General features: G+C 41.7%; 1 protein-coding gene and 1 pseudogene across 2 annotated transcripts; both read right to left on the reverse strand.

Moving 5' to 3' along the window:
• Nucleotides 1–1,954: 1,954 nt before the first annotated feature.
• On the reverse strand, nucleotides 1,955–2,392 carry LOC308243369 (ribosomal protein uL24-like; annotated as a pseudogene). The gene has a single exon. The product of its transcript is annotated as a ribosomal protein uL24-like (transcript).
• A 585-nt stretch (nucleotides 2,393–2,977) lies between these two features.
• LOC308243362 (olfactory receptor 6C4-like) lies at nucleotides 2,978–3,907 on the reverse strand (the record flags this gene model as incomplete). The annotated part of the gene is made up of 1 exon (XM_080658665.1): nucleotides 2,978–3,907. One exon carries the CDS (start codon nucleotides 3,905–3,907, stop codon nucleotides 2,978–2,980), a length of 930 nt encoding a protein of 309 aa, XP_080514791.1.
• Nucleotides 3,908–17,979: the final 14,072 nt, after the last annotated feature.

A 17,979-nucleotide genomic window follows, 5' to 3' on the forward strand; every position in this document is an offset into this window, starting at 1 on the left:
CGACTAACCTCACTGATATACAAAGGATTTAAAAAAATACTGTGAACAACTCTACTCCAACAACCTGGATAACCTCCACGAAATGGACACATTTCTAGAAAAATACAAGCTTGGAAACTCAATAGGAAGAATAAAAAAACCTGAATAGTCTGATAACTAGTGATGAAATTAAAACAGTAATAAAAAATCTTCCAGCAAACAAAAGCCCTGGACCAGATGGCTTCACATGGGAGTTTTACTGAACATTCAAAGAAGAACTAAAACCAATCCTTCTCAGACTATTCCAAAAATTCAAGAGGAAGGAACACTTCCAAGCTCTTTCTATGAAGCCATCATCACCTTAATCCTAAAATCAGATAAAGACACCACAATGCAAGAGAATTATAGGCCAATATCCCTGATGAACATAGATTCTAAAATACTCAACAAAATTCCACCAAACCGAATCCAGCATTACATTAGAAAGATCATACACCATGACCAAGTGGGATTTATTCCGGGGATGCAAGGCGGGTACAATTTCCACAAATCAATAAGTGTGATACATCACATAAACAAATTGAGAGACAAAATTAAAATAATCATATCAATTGATGCAGAAAAAGCATTTGACAAAGTCCAACATCCTTTTTTGATAAAAACTCTCAGCAAGGTGGGAATAGAAGGATCATACCTCAATATAATAAAAGCCATATATGACAAACCCACAGCCAACATCATACTCAATGGGCAAAAACTAAAATGATTTCCCCTAAGAACAGGAAGAAGACAGGGATGCCCACTCTCACCACTCCTGTTTGACATAGTACTGGAAGTATTAGCCATTGTGATCAGACAAGAAGAAAAAATAAAAGGCATCCAAATTGTAAAAGAAGAAGTAAAGCTGTCCTTATTTGCAGATGACATGATACTAATAAAAGGGTAATATGCTAATTAGACTGGGAAACTTTCCGGACGTCCTTCTGGACAAAGTCATGGTGGCATGGCCGAGGCAGAGGCAGTTGGGGGTGATCAGGCCTGCAGCGGGGGGGCAGTTGGGGGCAATCAGGACTGCAGGGCGCATCATAGGGGGAAGCAGGCTGGTGGGGCGGGGGGCAGGAGGAATTGGGGGCGAGCAGGCCTGCAGGGGAGGGCAGTTGGGCATGATCGAGCTGGCAGGGGAGGGCAGTTGCGGGTGATTAGGTTGGCAGGGTAGGGCAGTTGTGGGCAAGCAGGCCAGCAGAGGGGGGGGGGGGCTGTTGGGTGTGAGCAGGCCAGCAGGTGGGGGGGCAGTTGGAGGCAATCAGACTGGTGGCGGGGGGAAGTTAGGGGTCATCAGGCCAGAAGGGGGGGGCACTTGGGGGCGATTAGGCCATCAGGCAGAGTGGTTAGGGGTATCAGGCAGGCAGGCAGGTGAGTGATTAGGAGCCAGTGGTCCTGGATTGTGAGAGAGATGCTCCATCCCAGTTGGACATCCCCCAAGGGGTCCCAGATAAGACAGCGTGCAGGCCAGGCTTAGGGACACCCCCCTGTGTACTAATTTCATGCACCGGGGCACTAGTAAATAATAAAAAACATAAAGCACATATGTACTTACGTTAAAATTACGGAACTTTTTCCTTTTACAAATAAATGGGAGATGGCGATGTAACCACAAAACGATGTACGTTGAGTCAGACATACATAATCTGAGGATCGTCTGTAATCTCCAAAAAAAAAATGAGAAGAGTGGTATTGTTTCACATTTTTGAAAATTTTCAAAATGTCTAGTTCAAAAATCTATTTGCTAGAAAGAAATATTTGTTTTTTAAGAAACATTTCCAATTTTTATTGATAAAATTAATCCAAACAGCAGAATAGATGTACAGAGCCACATATCAATAACAAACCAGGAAGGAAACAAAATATTCCAGAGACATCTTGAACAATTTTAAAGGAATACACACCAGGCTAAAAACCTACCAACAGGTTACATTTATTCCTGCATGTTCTCAATAAGTTCTTCCTTATATTTGCCTTTTCTTCTTTATCTTGTCGAGACTTGGCTTTGTTTAAGATTTTTTTCCCGATCTTTGTCCAGTTTTAGCCTGGTGATAACCACCTTGCTGGGGTGAATGCCCACGTGGACAGGTGTGCCGTAGCCTTGTCACGCTGCACCTGCTCCATGCAGATGACATGTTTCTTCCTGTACCTGCACTACCTTGTCGATTTGCTGACCTTTGTAGTGTCCTCGAACCACCTGGATCTCGTCGTCCATGCGGATAGGCATGGAGCGAACGTTGTACTTCTGCTGCAGCTCCTTGGAGAGCGGATAAAACATGATCTTGGGGCGCATGTGCAAGCGGGCGTTTAATTGGCATTTGCGGTTTTTGCTGCGGTCCGAGGTCATGAAGGGGTTGAACTTCATGGTGACTGTCTGGCACTGGAAGTGCTCAGAACTAGGAAGAAATATTTGAACTGGGTTTTTTTTTTGAAGATTTCCCCCTCATTGTCAAGTTTGAAATATAACTTTGATACCTTTTCATAATAAATTCATCTTAGATATTGTTTTAATAAGGTGGGTGTTAGAGAATTTCTCCTGTGTTTTCATGGAGAGGAACTTTACGAATGTGTTCAGATTTTTCTTTGAGTTTGAGGTATGCTGCAACCTGCATGGCGGGGTTCAAGATCTGAAGGAGGGACCGATGCCCAAATGAAAATGCTAGACAAAAATATGAATTATTAAGGGGTGGGGGCCAGGTGGAGTCTCTTTCTTTAAGAGGCTCCCGAGACCAGTCCCATCTGCTTTTTATTCACTTTGAGTACACATTTGCCCTTTAGCAACGCATACAGGCAGATCAAAGGTAAAGTTTGGTATACAATGTAAAGTATCAGGTCAGGAAATCGCCTTCAGCCATTGCAATCACAGCAGGGCAGTCCATTGGCCTTCCAATGTCTCTCTTGCACTTTTATGCTAATTGCTGTTTGCTTCAGCCTTCAGCAGAGGTCTTTATGTTCATTAAAGAGTCATAATCTTCCTGATCACATCCTTGAAAGCTTGTTTTACTTGTTTATTTCTTAGAGTGTAAATGAATGGGTTCAACAAAGGGGCTACTGAGGTATTGAGCAGAGCTACTCCCTTATTGAAGGCAATTCCCTCCTTTGCTGAGGGTTTTATGTACATGAAGATGCAGCTGCCATAAGAGAGGGAGATGACAATCATGTGGGAAGAACACGTGGAAAAGGCCTTTTTCCTTTGCTGAGCAGAGGGGATCTTCAGAATGGTCCAGATGATGTTTGTATAGGAGATACTCACCAGCACCAGAGTGACCACCAAGGTCACAAATGCTAAAATAAAGTCAACTATCTCCAGGAGTCTTGTGTCTGAGCATGATATTTCTATGAGGGGCCCATAGTCACAACAATAATGATTCAGTATGTTGGAGGCACAGAAATCCAGCTGACTGGTCCAGATGATTGGGGATATGATGATCAGGAAACCACCTAGCCAGGAGGAGAGAACCAGCTGGGTGCAAACCCTGCTGCTCATGATGGTTGTGTAATGCAGCGGTTTACATATGGCCACATAGCGGTCATAAGCCATGGCAGCCAGAAGGTAAAACTCTGTGGCCCCGAGGAGTATGGCAAAGAAATACTGAGTGAAGCAACCAGCAAAGCTGATGGTCTTCTTCCCAGTTAAGATGCTGAACAGTAGCCTAGGAGTGAAAGTGGTTGTGAAGGAAATTTCTAAAAAGGCGAAATTCCGGAGGAAGAAATACATGGGAGTCTGGAGGTGGGAGTCCAGTAGTGTGAGGGTGATGATGGCCATGTTTCCAATAATACTAAATATGTAGGTCAGGAAGAGAAGTATAAAGATGACAAGTTGAATTTCTGGGATGTCTGTTAGTCCCAGAAGAATGAATTCTGTTGGAAAGGTTTGGTTTTTCATCGCTAACTTTTACAGCCTAGGAAGTTACAAAGGAACAAAGTTGGTGTTTAGAAGGGAAGAAGAGTACAGGAGCATTCAGGGGAGGCTAAGGATTTTTTGTTGAATTGATTGAACACCCTCGTCTCCCACCCCCCGTCAATTTGACTCAAATGAGATTTTTTATTGGATAGAGGCTGCCTCTTTACAAAAATTTTTGTTAAATTCCCCACATAGGAGGATTTTTCTCCATCGCTCCTTTTCAGGCTCTTCATGTACTTTCTTAGTGTATCTTCTAACCCAATGCCTAAGTTATCATTTTCTCCATTTAGTGTTTCTTTGAAAACTGACTTTTGACCTTTTATCTGCTAATTTGGCAGTGGTCTCTCATTTCCATCACTCTCTTGGTCTTAGTGTTAGAATAAAAGCTAACTATGTCAGCTCAGAGTTGAGGGCCTATAGGAGGGAATAAGCAATCCTATTTAATAAAAGAGTAATATGCAAATTAACCATCACTCTGCTACACACAAGCCACGCCCACCAGCCAAACCGGATCAAGTATGCAAATTAACTCAACCAAGATGGCTGTGGACATGGAGCGAGCAGGAGGATTGGGTTTCCCTGGAAATCGAGTAAGCCAAGCTTTCCACACACCCTGGCTGGCCAGGCCTCCACTCAAGGCTATAGAGTTTCAATTATAGAAGATAAATAAATCCCAACTAAAATGGCGGCAGCCACGGAACTGGAGAGAGCAGGAGGCTTGAGTTGCCCCTGGCGATGGAGGAAGCCAAGCTTCCACAGCCCTGGCCTGCCTTGATCTCCGCTTAAGGATACAAAGTTTCAATTATAGAAGATAAATAAATCCCAACAAAAATGGCCGCGGTCATAGAGCAAGCAGGAGGCTTGGCTTTGTTCAAGGCTACAAAGTTTCAGTTATAGAAGATAAATAAATTCCACATCACAGGGCCTCTGTTTGGGTCGCTGGCGGGCGTGGCCAGCAGGGGATGGCAGTTGGGAGGGATCAGGCCTGCAAGGGAGGGCAGTTGGGGGCAATCAAGCCTGCAGGGGAGGGCAGTTAGGGGTGACCAGGCTGGTGAGGAGGGAAGTTGGGGGCCACTGGGCCTGCAGGGAAGAGCAATTGGGGGAGACCCAGGTCTGCAGGGGAGGGCAGTTGCGGGGGGAACCAGGCCTGCAGGAGAGGGCAATTAGGGGTGATCAGACCTGCAGGGGATGGCAGTTAGGGTCAAAGAGGCTGGCAGGGGAGCAGTTAGGCATCAATCAGGCTGGCAGGGGAGTGGTTAGGGGGTGATCAGGCTGGCAACAGAAGCGGTTAGGGGCAATCAGGAAGGCAGGCCGGCGAGCAGTTGGGACCCAGCAGTCCTGGATTGTGAGAGGAATGTCCGACTGCCCGTTTAGGCCCGTTTAGGTCATACATCCCTCGAGGGGTCCCAGATTGGAGAGGGTGCAGGCTGGGCTGAGGGACACACCTGCCCCGTGCACGAATTTTGTGCACTGGGCCCCTAGTACTATTATAACTGTGCATCCAAAGAGATCCCCAAATTCCCTTAGATTTTTAGAATTTGTGTACCATTGTGACTAATATCAGTCTCTAAATCTTTGCAGTCAATGTCTGCTTTCCCTCACGTTCCAGTTTGCAGATGACATGATACTCTAAATAAAAAACCCTAAAGACTCTACCAAAAACAACTAGAACTGAGAAATGAGCTCAGTAAAGTAGCAGGATACAAAATTAATATTCAGATGTTAAAAAAAAGTAAAGTTAATATTCAGAAATTGGGTACATTGTTACATACCAATAATGAACTATTAGAAAGAGAAGCTAAGAAAACAATCCCATTTACAATTGCAACAAAAACAATAAGGTACCTAGGGATAAATTGAACCAAAGAGGTAAAAGACCTATACTCTGAAAATTATAGGATACTAAAGAAAGAGATTCAGGAAGATACAAATGAGTGGAAGCATATTCTGTGTTCATGGATAAGAATATTTAAGATAATAAAAATGCATATATTACCCAAAGAAATCTATTAATTCAGTGCAATTAAAATACCAATGGCATATCCCACAGAACTTGAACAAATATTCCAAAAATTTATATGGACCCACAAAGGACCCTGAATAGCCTCAGCAATCTTGAGTTACAAAGAACAGGTTGGAAAAATCATGCTATCTGACATCCAACTATTCTACAAGGCCATTATAATCAAAACAGCATGATACTGGCATAAAAACAGGCATGTAAATCAATGGGACAGAATAAAGAGCTAAACCCACACCTTTATGGTCAATTAATATTTGACAAAGCAGCCCTAGCTGGTTGGCTCAGTGAATAGAGTGTTGGCCTGTGTACCAAAGGGTCCCAGATTTAATTCCAGTCGAGGGCACATACCTCGGTTGCAGGCTCCTCCCTGGCCCGGCCTGTGTGGTGGCTTGTGCAGGAGGCAACCAATCGATGTGTTTCTCTTACATGTTTCTCTCTGTCTTCCCTCTTTCTTCCACTCTCCCTAAATCAATGGAAAAATATCCTTGGGCGAGGATTAACAGAACATAAATAAAGAAAGAAATAAAGAAATTAAAATTTTATTTTGACAAAGGAAGCAAGAACATACAATGGGGTAAAGACAGTCTCTTCAGTAAATGGTGTTGGCAAAATTGGACAGATACATGCCAAAAAAAAAAAAAAAAGAAAGAAAGAAAGAAAGAAAGAAAGAAAAAACTAGATCACCAACTTACACAATACACAAGAATAAACTAAAAAGAGATTTAAAGACTTAAATGTAAATCATGAAACCTTAAAAAACCTAGAAGAAAACAGAGGCAGCAAAATATTGGATATTTCTCATAGGAATATTTTTAAATATAATTCATGGGGAAAGGGAAACAAAATAAAAATTAAACAAATGGGACTACATCAAACTAAAATGCTTTTACACAGCAAAGGAAACTATCAGCAAAATGAAAGACAACTCACTGAATAGGAGTACATATTTGTCAATGACATCTGATAAAGGGTTAATTTCCAAAATTTATAAAGAACTTATATAACTCAACACCAAGAAAACAAACAACCCAATGAAAAAATGGGCAAAGGACTTGAATAGACAGTTCTTCAAAGAGGACATACAGATGGCCAGTAGACATATGAAAAGATGCTCAAGGTCACTAATCATCAGAGAAATGCAAATTAAAATCACAATGAGATTTTACCTCATAGCTGTCAGAATGGCTATAACTAATAAATCAACAAACAAGTGTTGGCAAGGATGTGGAGCAAGGGGAACCCTTGTGCACTGTTGGTGGGATTGCAGATTGGTGCAGCTACGTGGAAAACAGTATGGAGTTTCCTCAAAAAATTAAAAATGGAACTTCCTTATGACCTAGTGATTCCACTTCTTGGAATTTATCAGAAGAAACTCAAAACACTAATTCAAAAGAATATATGCACCCCTTTGTTCCAGGCAGCATTATTTACAATAGCCAAAATTTGGAAGCAGCCCAAGTGCCCATCAATAGATGAGTGGATGAAAAAAGCTGTGATACATCTACACAATGGAATGCTGTGTGGCTGTAAAAAAGAAGGAACTCTTACCTTTTGGGACAGAATGGGTGAACCTGGAGAATATTATGTTAAGTGAAAAGAGCCAGTCAGAGAAAGACAAATACCACATGATTTTACTTATATGTGGAATCTAATGAACAAAATAAATTAACAGAATAGAAACAGACTTATAGATAATGAGAACAGACTGACAGCTGTCAGAGGTGAGGGGGGTGAGAAAGGTGAAGGTATTAAGAAGAAAAACACACACATAGACATGGACAATAGTATGGTGATTGCCATGGGGAAAGGACGTGGAGGGAGGTGGAAGAGGGCAAAGGGAGGATAATGGTGGTGATACTTGGGGTGGTTAGCACAGGATACAGTATGCAGATGATGTGCTATAGAGATGCACACTTGAAACCTGTATGTTTTATTAACAAATGTCAACCCAATAAATTCAATAAAATTTTTTTAAATGTTGCAAGTGTCATTTGGGAGTTTCTTTTTTCTTTTTCTTTTTTAAACATATTTTATTGATTTTTTTACAGAGAGGAAGGGATAGGGATAGAGAGTTACAAATATCGATGGAGAGAGAAACATTGATCAGCTGCCTCCTGCACACTCCCTATTGGGTATGTGCCTGCAACCAAGGTACATGCCCTTGACTGGAATCGAACCTGGGACTCTTGAGTTTGTAGGCTGACGCTCTAGTGACTGAGCCAAACTGGTTAGGGCTCTCTCTCTTTTTTTTAAAAAAAAATATTTTTATTGATTTCAGAGAGGAGGGGAGAGAGAGAGAGAGATAAAAACATCAATGATGAGAGGGAATCATTGATATGCTGCCTCCTGCATGCCCCCTACTGGGGGTTGAGCTTTCAACCTGGGCATGTGCCCTTGACTGGAATCGAACCTGGGACCTTTTAGTCTACAGGCCGATGCTCTATCCACTGATCCAAACCGGCTAGGGCTAGGAGTTCCTAATGAAGAATATAAATGACTAGGGGGCTATTCATACCATAATTAGAAAATTCAAGTAGTTTTTTGTTGTTTATAGCTGAGGAATAGGGTTCTTAATATTTACATAGCTATTGTAAAATTTAAATTTTATTTCACTTTTATTTATTCTTCTCCATGGTTCTCAAATTCTCAAAACCATTCTCAGCAGGTAACTCACCTACATTTTATTGATAATTATTAAAATATTATCTGGCATGATCCTCCTCTCTACATTTCTTCTTTCAAGACAGTTCTGTCCTACACTCACCTTTTCATACTCTGTTCAAAAGAATTGATTACCCCTTTTGTGTCAAAGGTTAGTCCCTCTCTGACTCTTGAAAATAGAAACTAGTAAACATTTTACCATCTTCTAAGTCAAAAAGCAGTTAATGTACATTGACTTATTTGGTTACAATTATAATAACAATAAATAATTACCATTAATTGAGAACTTACTATGTGCCAAGTCTTGTCATTATTTTATTTGATACCCATAATAATCCTTTGAGAAAGGTATTGTTACTATCCCCATTGTGCAGATGAGGAAACTGAGTTTTGGAGCAGTTGATAAGTTGTTCCAGCTTCCACCGCTAGGGTACTGTGGAGTCTGACCCAGTGCCTCCTGGTTCCACAGCCTGCACACTTGACTCCCAGGTTGTGCTGATTTCCCATCCTCACAGAGGGGTGGAGCGATTATGATCATTATCTCAACCTTACAGATGAGATAATGTGGATTAATTATACTGTAAGGATAACAATGGTAATGACGGTGAAACTGAGGCTGGGAAAGTTTAAGTGATTTGACCAAGAACACACAGCTAGCACATTCTTCCGAATCTAAGACACATGTGGACCAAACTTGCTTCTTTATTTCTTAACAAATTTATTAAATGGTGATTGCATATTGAAAAATATTCTGCATATTTATATTTTGCCTCTACATTATCTTTGATTTTTTTCTTCTAATATCTTCTTCTGTATTTTTTTCTCATATATTCTTAATTTCTGGTTTTAACTAATGGGTCCTTCATAATTTTTCCTCCTTTCTTGGAACTCTAAAGATGCATGTCTTACTCTTTTTTCTTCTAAACACACATTTTTCAGAAGTTGCTCTTGCTTGCTCTAGTTTCCAAATGAGTAAAACAACCCTGTCCTGTAGCTATCTCATGCTGACTCTCAAATATATATTTCTAGGTCTGAATTTTTAACTCTCGCATATTATTTAATATATCTTTATTGTTCAGATTAGTACAGTTGTTCATCTTTTTTCCCCCCCATAGCTGCCCTCCACCTGGTTCTCTCCCCCCCTCTGCCCTCCCCGCCACTGTCCTCATCCATAGGTGTACGATTTCCCATATTTTTAACTCTCATTTTCTTTTGTATGATTTCCTCTCAAATTAACCTTAATACGTTAACAATGGTGTATTGTATGATCCCATTTTGTTAAAAAGGCATATATGCAGCCCAGCTGCAGAGACTCAGTGGTTGAGCATCAATCTATGAACCAGGAGGTCATGGTTTGATTCCTGGTCAGTTAGGGCATATGCCTGGGTTGCAGGCTCAATCCTCAGTAGAGGACCTATAGGAGGCAGGTGATCAATTATTCTCTTCATTGATGTTTCTATCTCTCTCTCCCCCTCCCTTTCTCTCTGAAATCTATTAAAGATATATTGAAAAAAGACATACATATATATAAACATCTTTCATATGATACAAAACTATATTTTCATGTATATTGTCACATATGTCTAAAAAAATAAATAAACAGTATTACTTCAATGAAATTAAATGACGAAGTGGGGGACATACATGGAGCTGTACTTTTATACTTTATACTTTCATACCTTTATACCTGCCTATATTGTATGAAGGTTATAAAACAAGTATAAGTTCATTTTAAATAAAAAAGTCACAGTTATAAGATTTTATGTCCTACAATCATGGACAAATAACATTTATATAACTATAAGCTGAGAATATACTTACACTTGACTTCAGGGCAGTGATGTGGGATTTTACCCACACATGTCGTGGGATGAATCACAAGTTAGAAGTCAGATGTGAATGAAAGATGGCATAAAACTGAACTTGTTTGCTTTCCCACCAGTACTTATTGACCTAATTATTCACAAAAACTTACAAGCTTATGAAAATTTAGTAGAAAAAAATCCTACTGGTCCTGCCATATATGAGCTTATCTGTCACTTGCTACTTCTTATTTCCACATTAATTTAAAATGCACCCTGACATATATAATTTTTTTAAGCAATGTCACTTCAATAAATTTGATAAAAATAAAAAAATAAATTGTACCCTGGCCAGTAATCCTTTGAGATGTGATTTATTTAAGTTAAGCATACTTATAGTAGTGATAATAAAAGCACCCTCGCTTCAAAGTCTTATTTTCTCTGTTCTGACTTGTTTGAGCCGGGATATATGCTGCTTCTGATTTTATTTGAGGCTGAAACATATTTAAAATATTTGTATTTAGGGAGACCTTAAGATAATGAGCCTAGGAAAGTAATGAAATGTCCCAGGAGGCCCAAATTGAGAGTATGCTAATGAACCCTATTTGTTGAGAACTCTGGAATTGAACCTTTAATAGGAGATTGGGGAAGAAGTCCAAAGAGACGCCAAGGAATTTAACAGGAGAACATCAGAATAGTAAGAAAGCTTTGTGGAAACTGCAGTAATGATAATGATTAAAAATAACCACAGAAAGTAGTTTATTTTGAGCAGTTTACTGCATGCTGGGCACAATGCCAAACAACATATCTTTATTATATTTAAGTACAATGCTGGATAATATTTAAAAAGTCACAGTACAATGCTAGATAAAAAATTAAAAAAGTCACAGTTATAGGATTTTATGTTCTATAATCACAGACAACTAACATTGAATAAACTATATGTTTATTATTTGTTACCGTTCATAACACCCATATACTCCTCAAGAGCAAGGTAGTAGCAGTTAGAGCGTTTGTCTTCTGTTGCTGTGGTGATGTTATATTGGTCAAGTAACCTGAGATACAAAGAGGGTTTAGCATTTTCTCCATTAGTGCCTTTTTCTTCCCATTAGTCTTTGGTGTCCCGATAAGTGTTCTCTGATGGAAGACTGGAGGTCCTGTGTCCTTCCTCTCTCTCCTCTACAAGGCTTGAAAACCCTCTCCCCTGTTCACTGCCACTCTTACGCAAACCTTTTCAAATCCACACAGTCTCAATCTCCACATCTTTACATGGAAATGGTAATTGTCATGTGGCTCTTCAAGAGCTTTCAAATAAGAAGCTCCTTGACAAAAGAATTTTCAGATTGCATGAAGCAGAGGAATGTGATCTTAGAGGGATCAGCGATTGACTTCAACCAAGACCCTAGGTGATATGACATTAATTTTCAAACTATGTTTGGTGAGAGGAATGCGTCTATTGGGGTTGTTTCTAGACAAACAGCCTGTGATTAAGATTTACCTTCAGCCACCTGTGTGAGCAATCTCTCCCCCTGTTCCCAGTTTGGCTTTAGACAGACAAAACTAATGGATGAGTATGGAAAATATGGATCTTTGAGAAAGCTAATGTGCTATGACATTACGGAGCTCTTTAGGAAAGATGAACATAGATAGTCCTGAGAGATTGTTGGAGTCAGTAACATATACACCAGGAAAATAGGTGATGGGGAAAAGGCAAGAATCATGGAGGGGCAGAATAAGAGCAGTATAATGTTCAAAAGAACGGATTAATGCAATCTGGTCCAGAGCTTTAGGGGAGAGGGCATTTATTTGTGGGTTATCCTTGATGTCTGAATGCTAGACAAAGAGATAATTTTATATTAGATATGACAGATCTTACTTTTCTCCTAGTCCCCAGCTTCTTTTAGGAGAATTTGGCCAGAGGAGAATGACTAGGTGTAGATAGGAGCCAAATGGAGTTGATTATAGTCTCTTTTTTGAAATTTGCAGTTAGGTACAGAGTCTGGGTGAGTAAATTGACCACCTACAATTGAGCACTAGCAGTGCACAAGGGTTTCTTTTTCTCCACATCCTCGCCAGAACTTGTCCTTGGTTGATTTGTTGATGATAGCCATTCTGACAGGTGTGAGATGGTATCTCATTGTTGAAGTGTTTTTATTTTTTATTTTTATTTTTTAAATAAATCTTTATTGTTCAGATTATTACAGGTGTTCCTCTTTTTTTTCCCCCCATAGCTCCCCTCCACCTGATTCCCCACCCCACACCATGCCCTTACCCCTAGCCACTGTCTTCATCCATAGGTGTAAGATTTTGTCCAATCTCTTCCCGCACCCCTCACACCCCCTTCCCCCTTGGAATTGTCAGTCCACTCCATTTCTATGTCCCTGATTCTATTATATTCACCAGTCCATTCTGTTCTTCAGATTTTTATTCACTTGGTTTTTAGATTCACTGTTGGTAGGTATGTATTTGATGTCATTTTGTTGTTCATAATTTTTATCTTTACCTTTTTCTTCTTCTTCCTCTTCCTAAAGAATACCCTTCAGCATTTCATGTAATCCTGGTTTGGTGGTGATTAACTCCTTCAGCTTTTTCTTGCCTGTGAAGCACTTTATCTGACCTTTAACTCTGAATGATAGCTTTGCTGGGTAGAGTAATCTTGATTGTAGGTTCTTGCTGTTCATCATTTTTTTTAATTATTATTATTATTATTTTTTAAATAAATCTTTATTCAGATTATTACAATTATTTCTCCTTTTCCCCCCCATAGCTCCCCTCCACCCATTTCCCACCCCACCTTCTGCCCTTACCTCCCCACCACTGTCCTCATCCATAGGTGTATGATTTTTGTCCATTCTCTTCATGAACCCCCCATACCCCTTTCCCCTGAGAATTATCAGTCCACTCCCTTTATATGCCCCTGATTCTATTATATTCACCAGATTATTCTGTTCCTCAGGTTTTTAATTCACTTGATTTTTAGGTTCGCTTGTTGATAGATATGTATTTGTTGTTCATAATTTTTCTCTTTACTTTTTTCTTCTTCCTCTTCTTTAAGAATACCTTTCAGCATTTCATATAATACTGGTTTGGTGGTGATGAACTCCTTCAGCTTTTTCTTATCTGTGAAGCTCTTTATCTGCCCTTCAATTCTGAATGATAGCTTTGCTGGGTAGAGTAATCTTGGTTGTAGGTTCTTGCTATTCATCACATTGAAAATTTCTTGCCACTCCCGTCTGGCCTGCATAGTTTCTGTTGAGAAGTCAGCTGACAGTCGTATGGGTGCTCCCTTGTAGGTAATTAACTGTTTTTCTCTTGCTGCTTTTAATATTCTCTCTTTGTCTTTTGCTCTTGGCATTTTAATTATGATGTGTCTTGGTGTGGTCCTCTTTGGATTCCTTTTGTTTGGGGTTCTGTGCGCTTCCTGGACTTGTAAGTCTATTTCTTTCACCAGGTGGGGGAAGTTTTCGGTCATTATTTCTTCAAATAGGTTTTCAGTATCTTGCTCTCTCTCTTCTTCTGGCACCCCCATAATTCTGATGTTGGTACGCTTGAAGTTGTCCCAAGTCTTCTTACATTATCTTCAACTTTTTGGATTTTTTTTTTTGCTTTTTGCTTTTTCGGTTGAGTGTTTTTTGCTTCTTTGTATTTCAATTCTTTGACTTGATTCTTGTGTTCCTCTATTCTGTTTCTGGGTCTCTGTATAATATTTTTTATTTCAGTCAGTGTATGTTTAATTTCTAGTTGGTCCTTTTTCATATCTTCGAGGGTCTCGTTATATTTATCGGCCTTTTCTAGGATATTCTTAAAAAGTCTTATCACCGTGGTTTTGAATTCTATATCCAGTCGTTTGTTTTCCTCCATTTCTTTCGTTTGTGATCTGATTCTTTGACCCCGCATTTTCACTCATTCCCTGAGTTGGTAAGGTAGATATTTGTGCTAGGTTTCCAATATGGCCCAGTGGGTCTGCTTCCCCAGTTAACCTGAGGTGGACACACTTTGTGCACCCCTTCGTGGACTGTGTGTACAGCCTTGTTGTAATTAAGTCTTGATTGTTGTTGGTATCACTGGGAAGAATTGACCTCTGGGCCAGTTGGCTGTAAGGATCAGCTGTGTCTATGCTGGGAGAAGTTCGGTGCTGGAGACAGCCTTATAGGATTAGACTTGCCAAATTGCAATAGCCTCTGTGCTCAGCTTGGATGGGGTGGAGTCTCAGTCTTGGCTTCCTGTCAGCCTTGCCCTTGCGCGCATGTGCGCTTTCAGTCCTCCGCCTTCCCCAGCTCGAGTCTCCGCCTGAGAGTGCAGTCTCCCCCCACAAGAGCGTGGGTCCCCAGGGGCTCACCTGGAACTGGGGTTCACTGCAGTCAGAACTGGGGCTCAGTGCCGTCAGGAGCCTCTGACTCCCTTCCACTAGGGAAAGCCTGTGGCAACCTCCGCAGCCTTTGTGCGCACTGGCACGCGCGCGCGTGCGCACTTTCAGTCCTCTGCCTTCCCCGGCTCCTGAGTCTCCGCCCGAGAGTCCAGACTCCCCCCACAAGAGCGTGGGTCCCCAGGTGCTCGCCTGGAACTGGGGTTCACTGCAGTCAGAACTGGGGCTCAGTGCAGTTAGGCTCCTCTGACTCCCTTCCACTAGGGAAAGCCTGTGGCAACCTCCGTAGCCTTTGTGCGCACTGGCCCACCTGCGCCTTCAGACTTCTGCCTTTCCCAGCTCGAGTCTCCGCCCGAGAGTCCAGACTCCCCCCGTAAGAGCGTGGGTCCCCAGGGTTTCGCCTGGAACTGGGGTTCAGTGCAGTCAGAACTGGGGTTCAGTGCGTTCGGAGGCTTCCTTCCCCCTTCCGCCAGAGAAAGTCAGCCAGGCTCTCAGCCGCCCTTCCTCTCTGCGCGCACAAAGCCCCTTTGCCGTACCTCCAATTCTCTCTGAGCTTTCTCTTTCCTTCTAGTTGTAGAATTTTCACTCAGCCAGCTTTCCTGTGGTTCTGGATGGTGTCCGTTCTGTCTTTTAGTTGTAGTTTTGAAATTGTTGTGCGAGGCAGCAGTTTAGGTGTTTACCTATGCCGCCATCTTGGTTTCTCCGCTGTTCATCACTTTTAATATTTCTTGCCACTCCCTTCGGGCCTGCATAGTTTCTGCCGAGAAATCAGCTGACAGTCGTATGGGTACTCCCTTGCAGGTAGCTAACCGTTTTTGTCTTGCTGCTTTCAAGATTCTCTCTTTGTCTTTTGCTCTTGCTATTTTAATTATGATGTGTCTTGATGTGGTCCTCTTTGGATTCCTCTTGTATGGGGTTCTGTGTGCTTCCTGAACTTGTAAGTCTATTTCTTTCACCAGGTAGGAAAAGTTTTCTGTCATTATTTCTTCTAATAGGTTTTTAATATTTTGCTCTCTCTCTTCTTCTGGCACCCCAAAAATTCGGATGTTGGTACGCTTAAAGTTGTCCCAGAGGCTCCTTACACTATCTTCATATTTTTGCTTTCTTTTTTCTTTTTGTTTTTTTGGTTGGGTGTTTTTTGTTTCCTCATATTTCAGATCTTTGGTTTGATTCTTGGGGTACATTGATCTGCAGTTGAGTTTCTGTATATTCTTTATTTTAGACAGTGTATGCTTAATTTCTGACTGGTCCTTTTCCATTTTTTTGATATTCTCATTAAGATCCTTAAAGGTCTCACTCAGTTCCTCATAGGTTTTTAGAAGATTCTTGAGTAACCTTATAAATGTGGTTCTGAACTCTGTGTCGTCCAGTAGTTTGCTTTCCTCCATTTCTCTCATTCGTGACATGTTTCTTTGTCTCCGTATTTTGCTGCTTTGCTGTGTTGATGGAGTGGCTTTGTGTGGTAGGTGACCTCTAGGGGCCAGTAGCTCAGCCTCCCCAATCACCTGAGGTGGATGCCTTTGGTGCACCCCTTTGTGGGCTGAGTGCAAAGTCTTGTTGTATTTGAGCATTGATTGCTGTTGCTTCACTGGGAGGAACTGACCTCCAGGCCAATTGGCTGTGAGGACCTGCTGTGTCTATAATGGATGAACTGCTGTGCTGAAGACACACTTAGGGGGCAGGACTTCTTTCAGTGAGGCTTTGGTACTCACTGAGTCTGCCTCTTGAATGTGTCACTTATGGATGTGAGGAGTTGAAATCTGGTGTCTCACACTGACCACTAGGTACACTGGCTTCTGGATCTCCAATGGGTGCAGGTCAGCTACTGTCTGAGACAACCCAGCAGGTGCTACAGTGAGAACTACAGTTTTGTCCTCTTTGCTTGGGGTTTGGAGGTTTTGGAGGTGTCTGGCCCGGCTGCAAGTTTGCTATGTTAAGCTGCGATAGGGCAGGCCATTCATACGCTAAAGCAGCTGCTTGGAGCTTGGGTGGGTTTGTAGGTTGTGCGGGGCACGGTCTCAGGGTGTCACTAGGCTAGGGCGTGGCAAACAGCAATGGCTGCCAAGAAGCTGGCTCGGTGTCTCTTACGGAGTCCCCACATCCTGGGCCCCAGCACAGTAAACAATTATTCTTTCGCGCAGCTCTGCAAGCAAGCCACCCTCACTTTCCCACCCGATGGCAGACAGTCCAGCTTCTCCCTGTAGGAGTTTGGGTCCCCCGTGTCTCCCCAGAAACTGGATTTCAGAGTAATCGGGGGCTTGTCTCCTTGGGGTTGAAAAAAACAATGCCTGCTGCCAGCCCGGATAGTGCGCCTCCGTACCTCAGCTTTTCAGCGCTTGTGCACGTCTCGATGCTCTTTTCTCTTTCCTTCTATTTGTAGAACTTCCACTCAGCCAGCTTTCCAGTGGTTCTGGGTGATAGATGTTTTGTCTTTTAGTTGTAGTTTTGAAATTGTTGTGTGAGGCAGCAGTTTAGGTGTTTACCTACGCCGCCATCTTGGATCCTCCTCTCTGAAGTGTTTTTAATATTGTCTCTTAATCTTATCAACCTAACTTGTAATAGCATTTACACTTTTAATTTTTCTGACAACTTCTACTGTTCCAGTTTGCTGCTTCTTATTTTAATCAACAATGTCAGAGATTATGCCTGCATCTCTAATCAGTACTTTCACAGAATTACAGAGGTGTCATACTTTTCTAATGACTTTTATAAAGGCAGCAATAGTTTTTTCTGTTCTTACTTTGGCCTTATGATTTATTTTTCAAATGTCTAAAAGCCACATTTTTTAATGAAGATAGTTCATTGGAAAAGTGAATTCCCACATTCGGCATACCTGATTGAAATGCCAGCATCACTGTATAAACTAGAATCAGCAAGCAATTATTGATAAAGCTCTGAAGCATGGGGGTGTTCACTTTGTATTTTTCTGCCAAATACTGGCTGGTGATGGCTGTTCTACATGTACACAAGGACAACGTCTGACCCAGGGCAATTGTTTTCAAAATATTCCAGGTGAAGAGATTGCCTGGCAGCCTGTGCAGCGGCCGGCGACCAGTTCCACGGATCCCTGCGCCTGCGGCTGCTGCTGTGGCTGTAGCTGCGGTGTGCCGGGCCCTGCCTATGGGGCTGCCTCCATCCGGGCGCCCGCGTCCTCTGCGCCCCGAACCCCGCCTCCAAATTATTTCTTACTCTGACAAAGTTT

This window comes from Plecotus auritus (genome assembly GCF_963455305.1).
Source record: "Plecotus auritus genome assembly, chromosome: 3".
In the NCBI taxonomy this organism is placed as follows: domain Eukaryota; kingdom Metazoa; phylum Chordata; class Mammalia; order Chiroptera; family Vespertilionidae; genus Plecotus; species Plecotus auritus.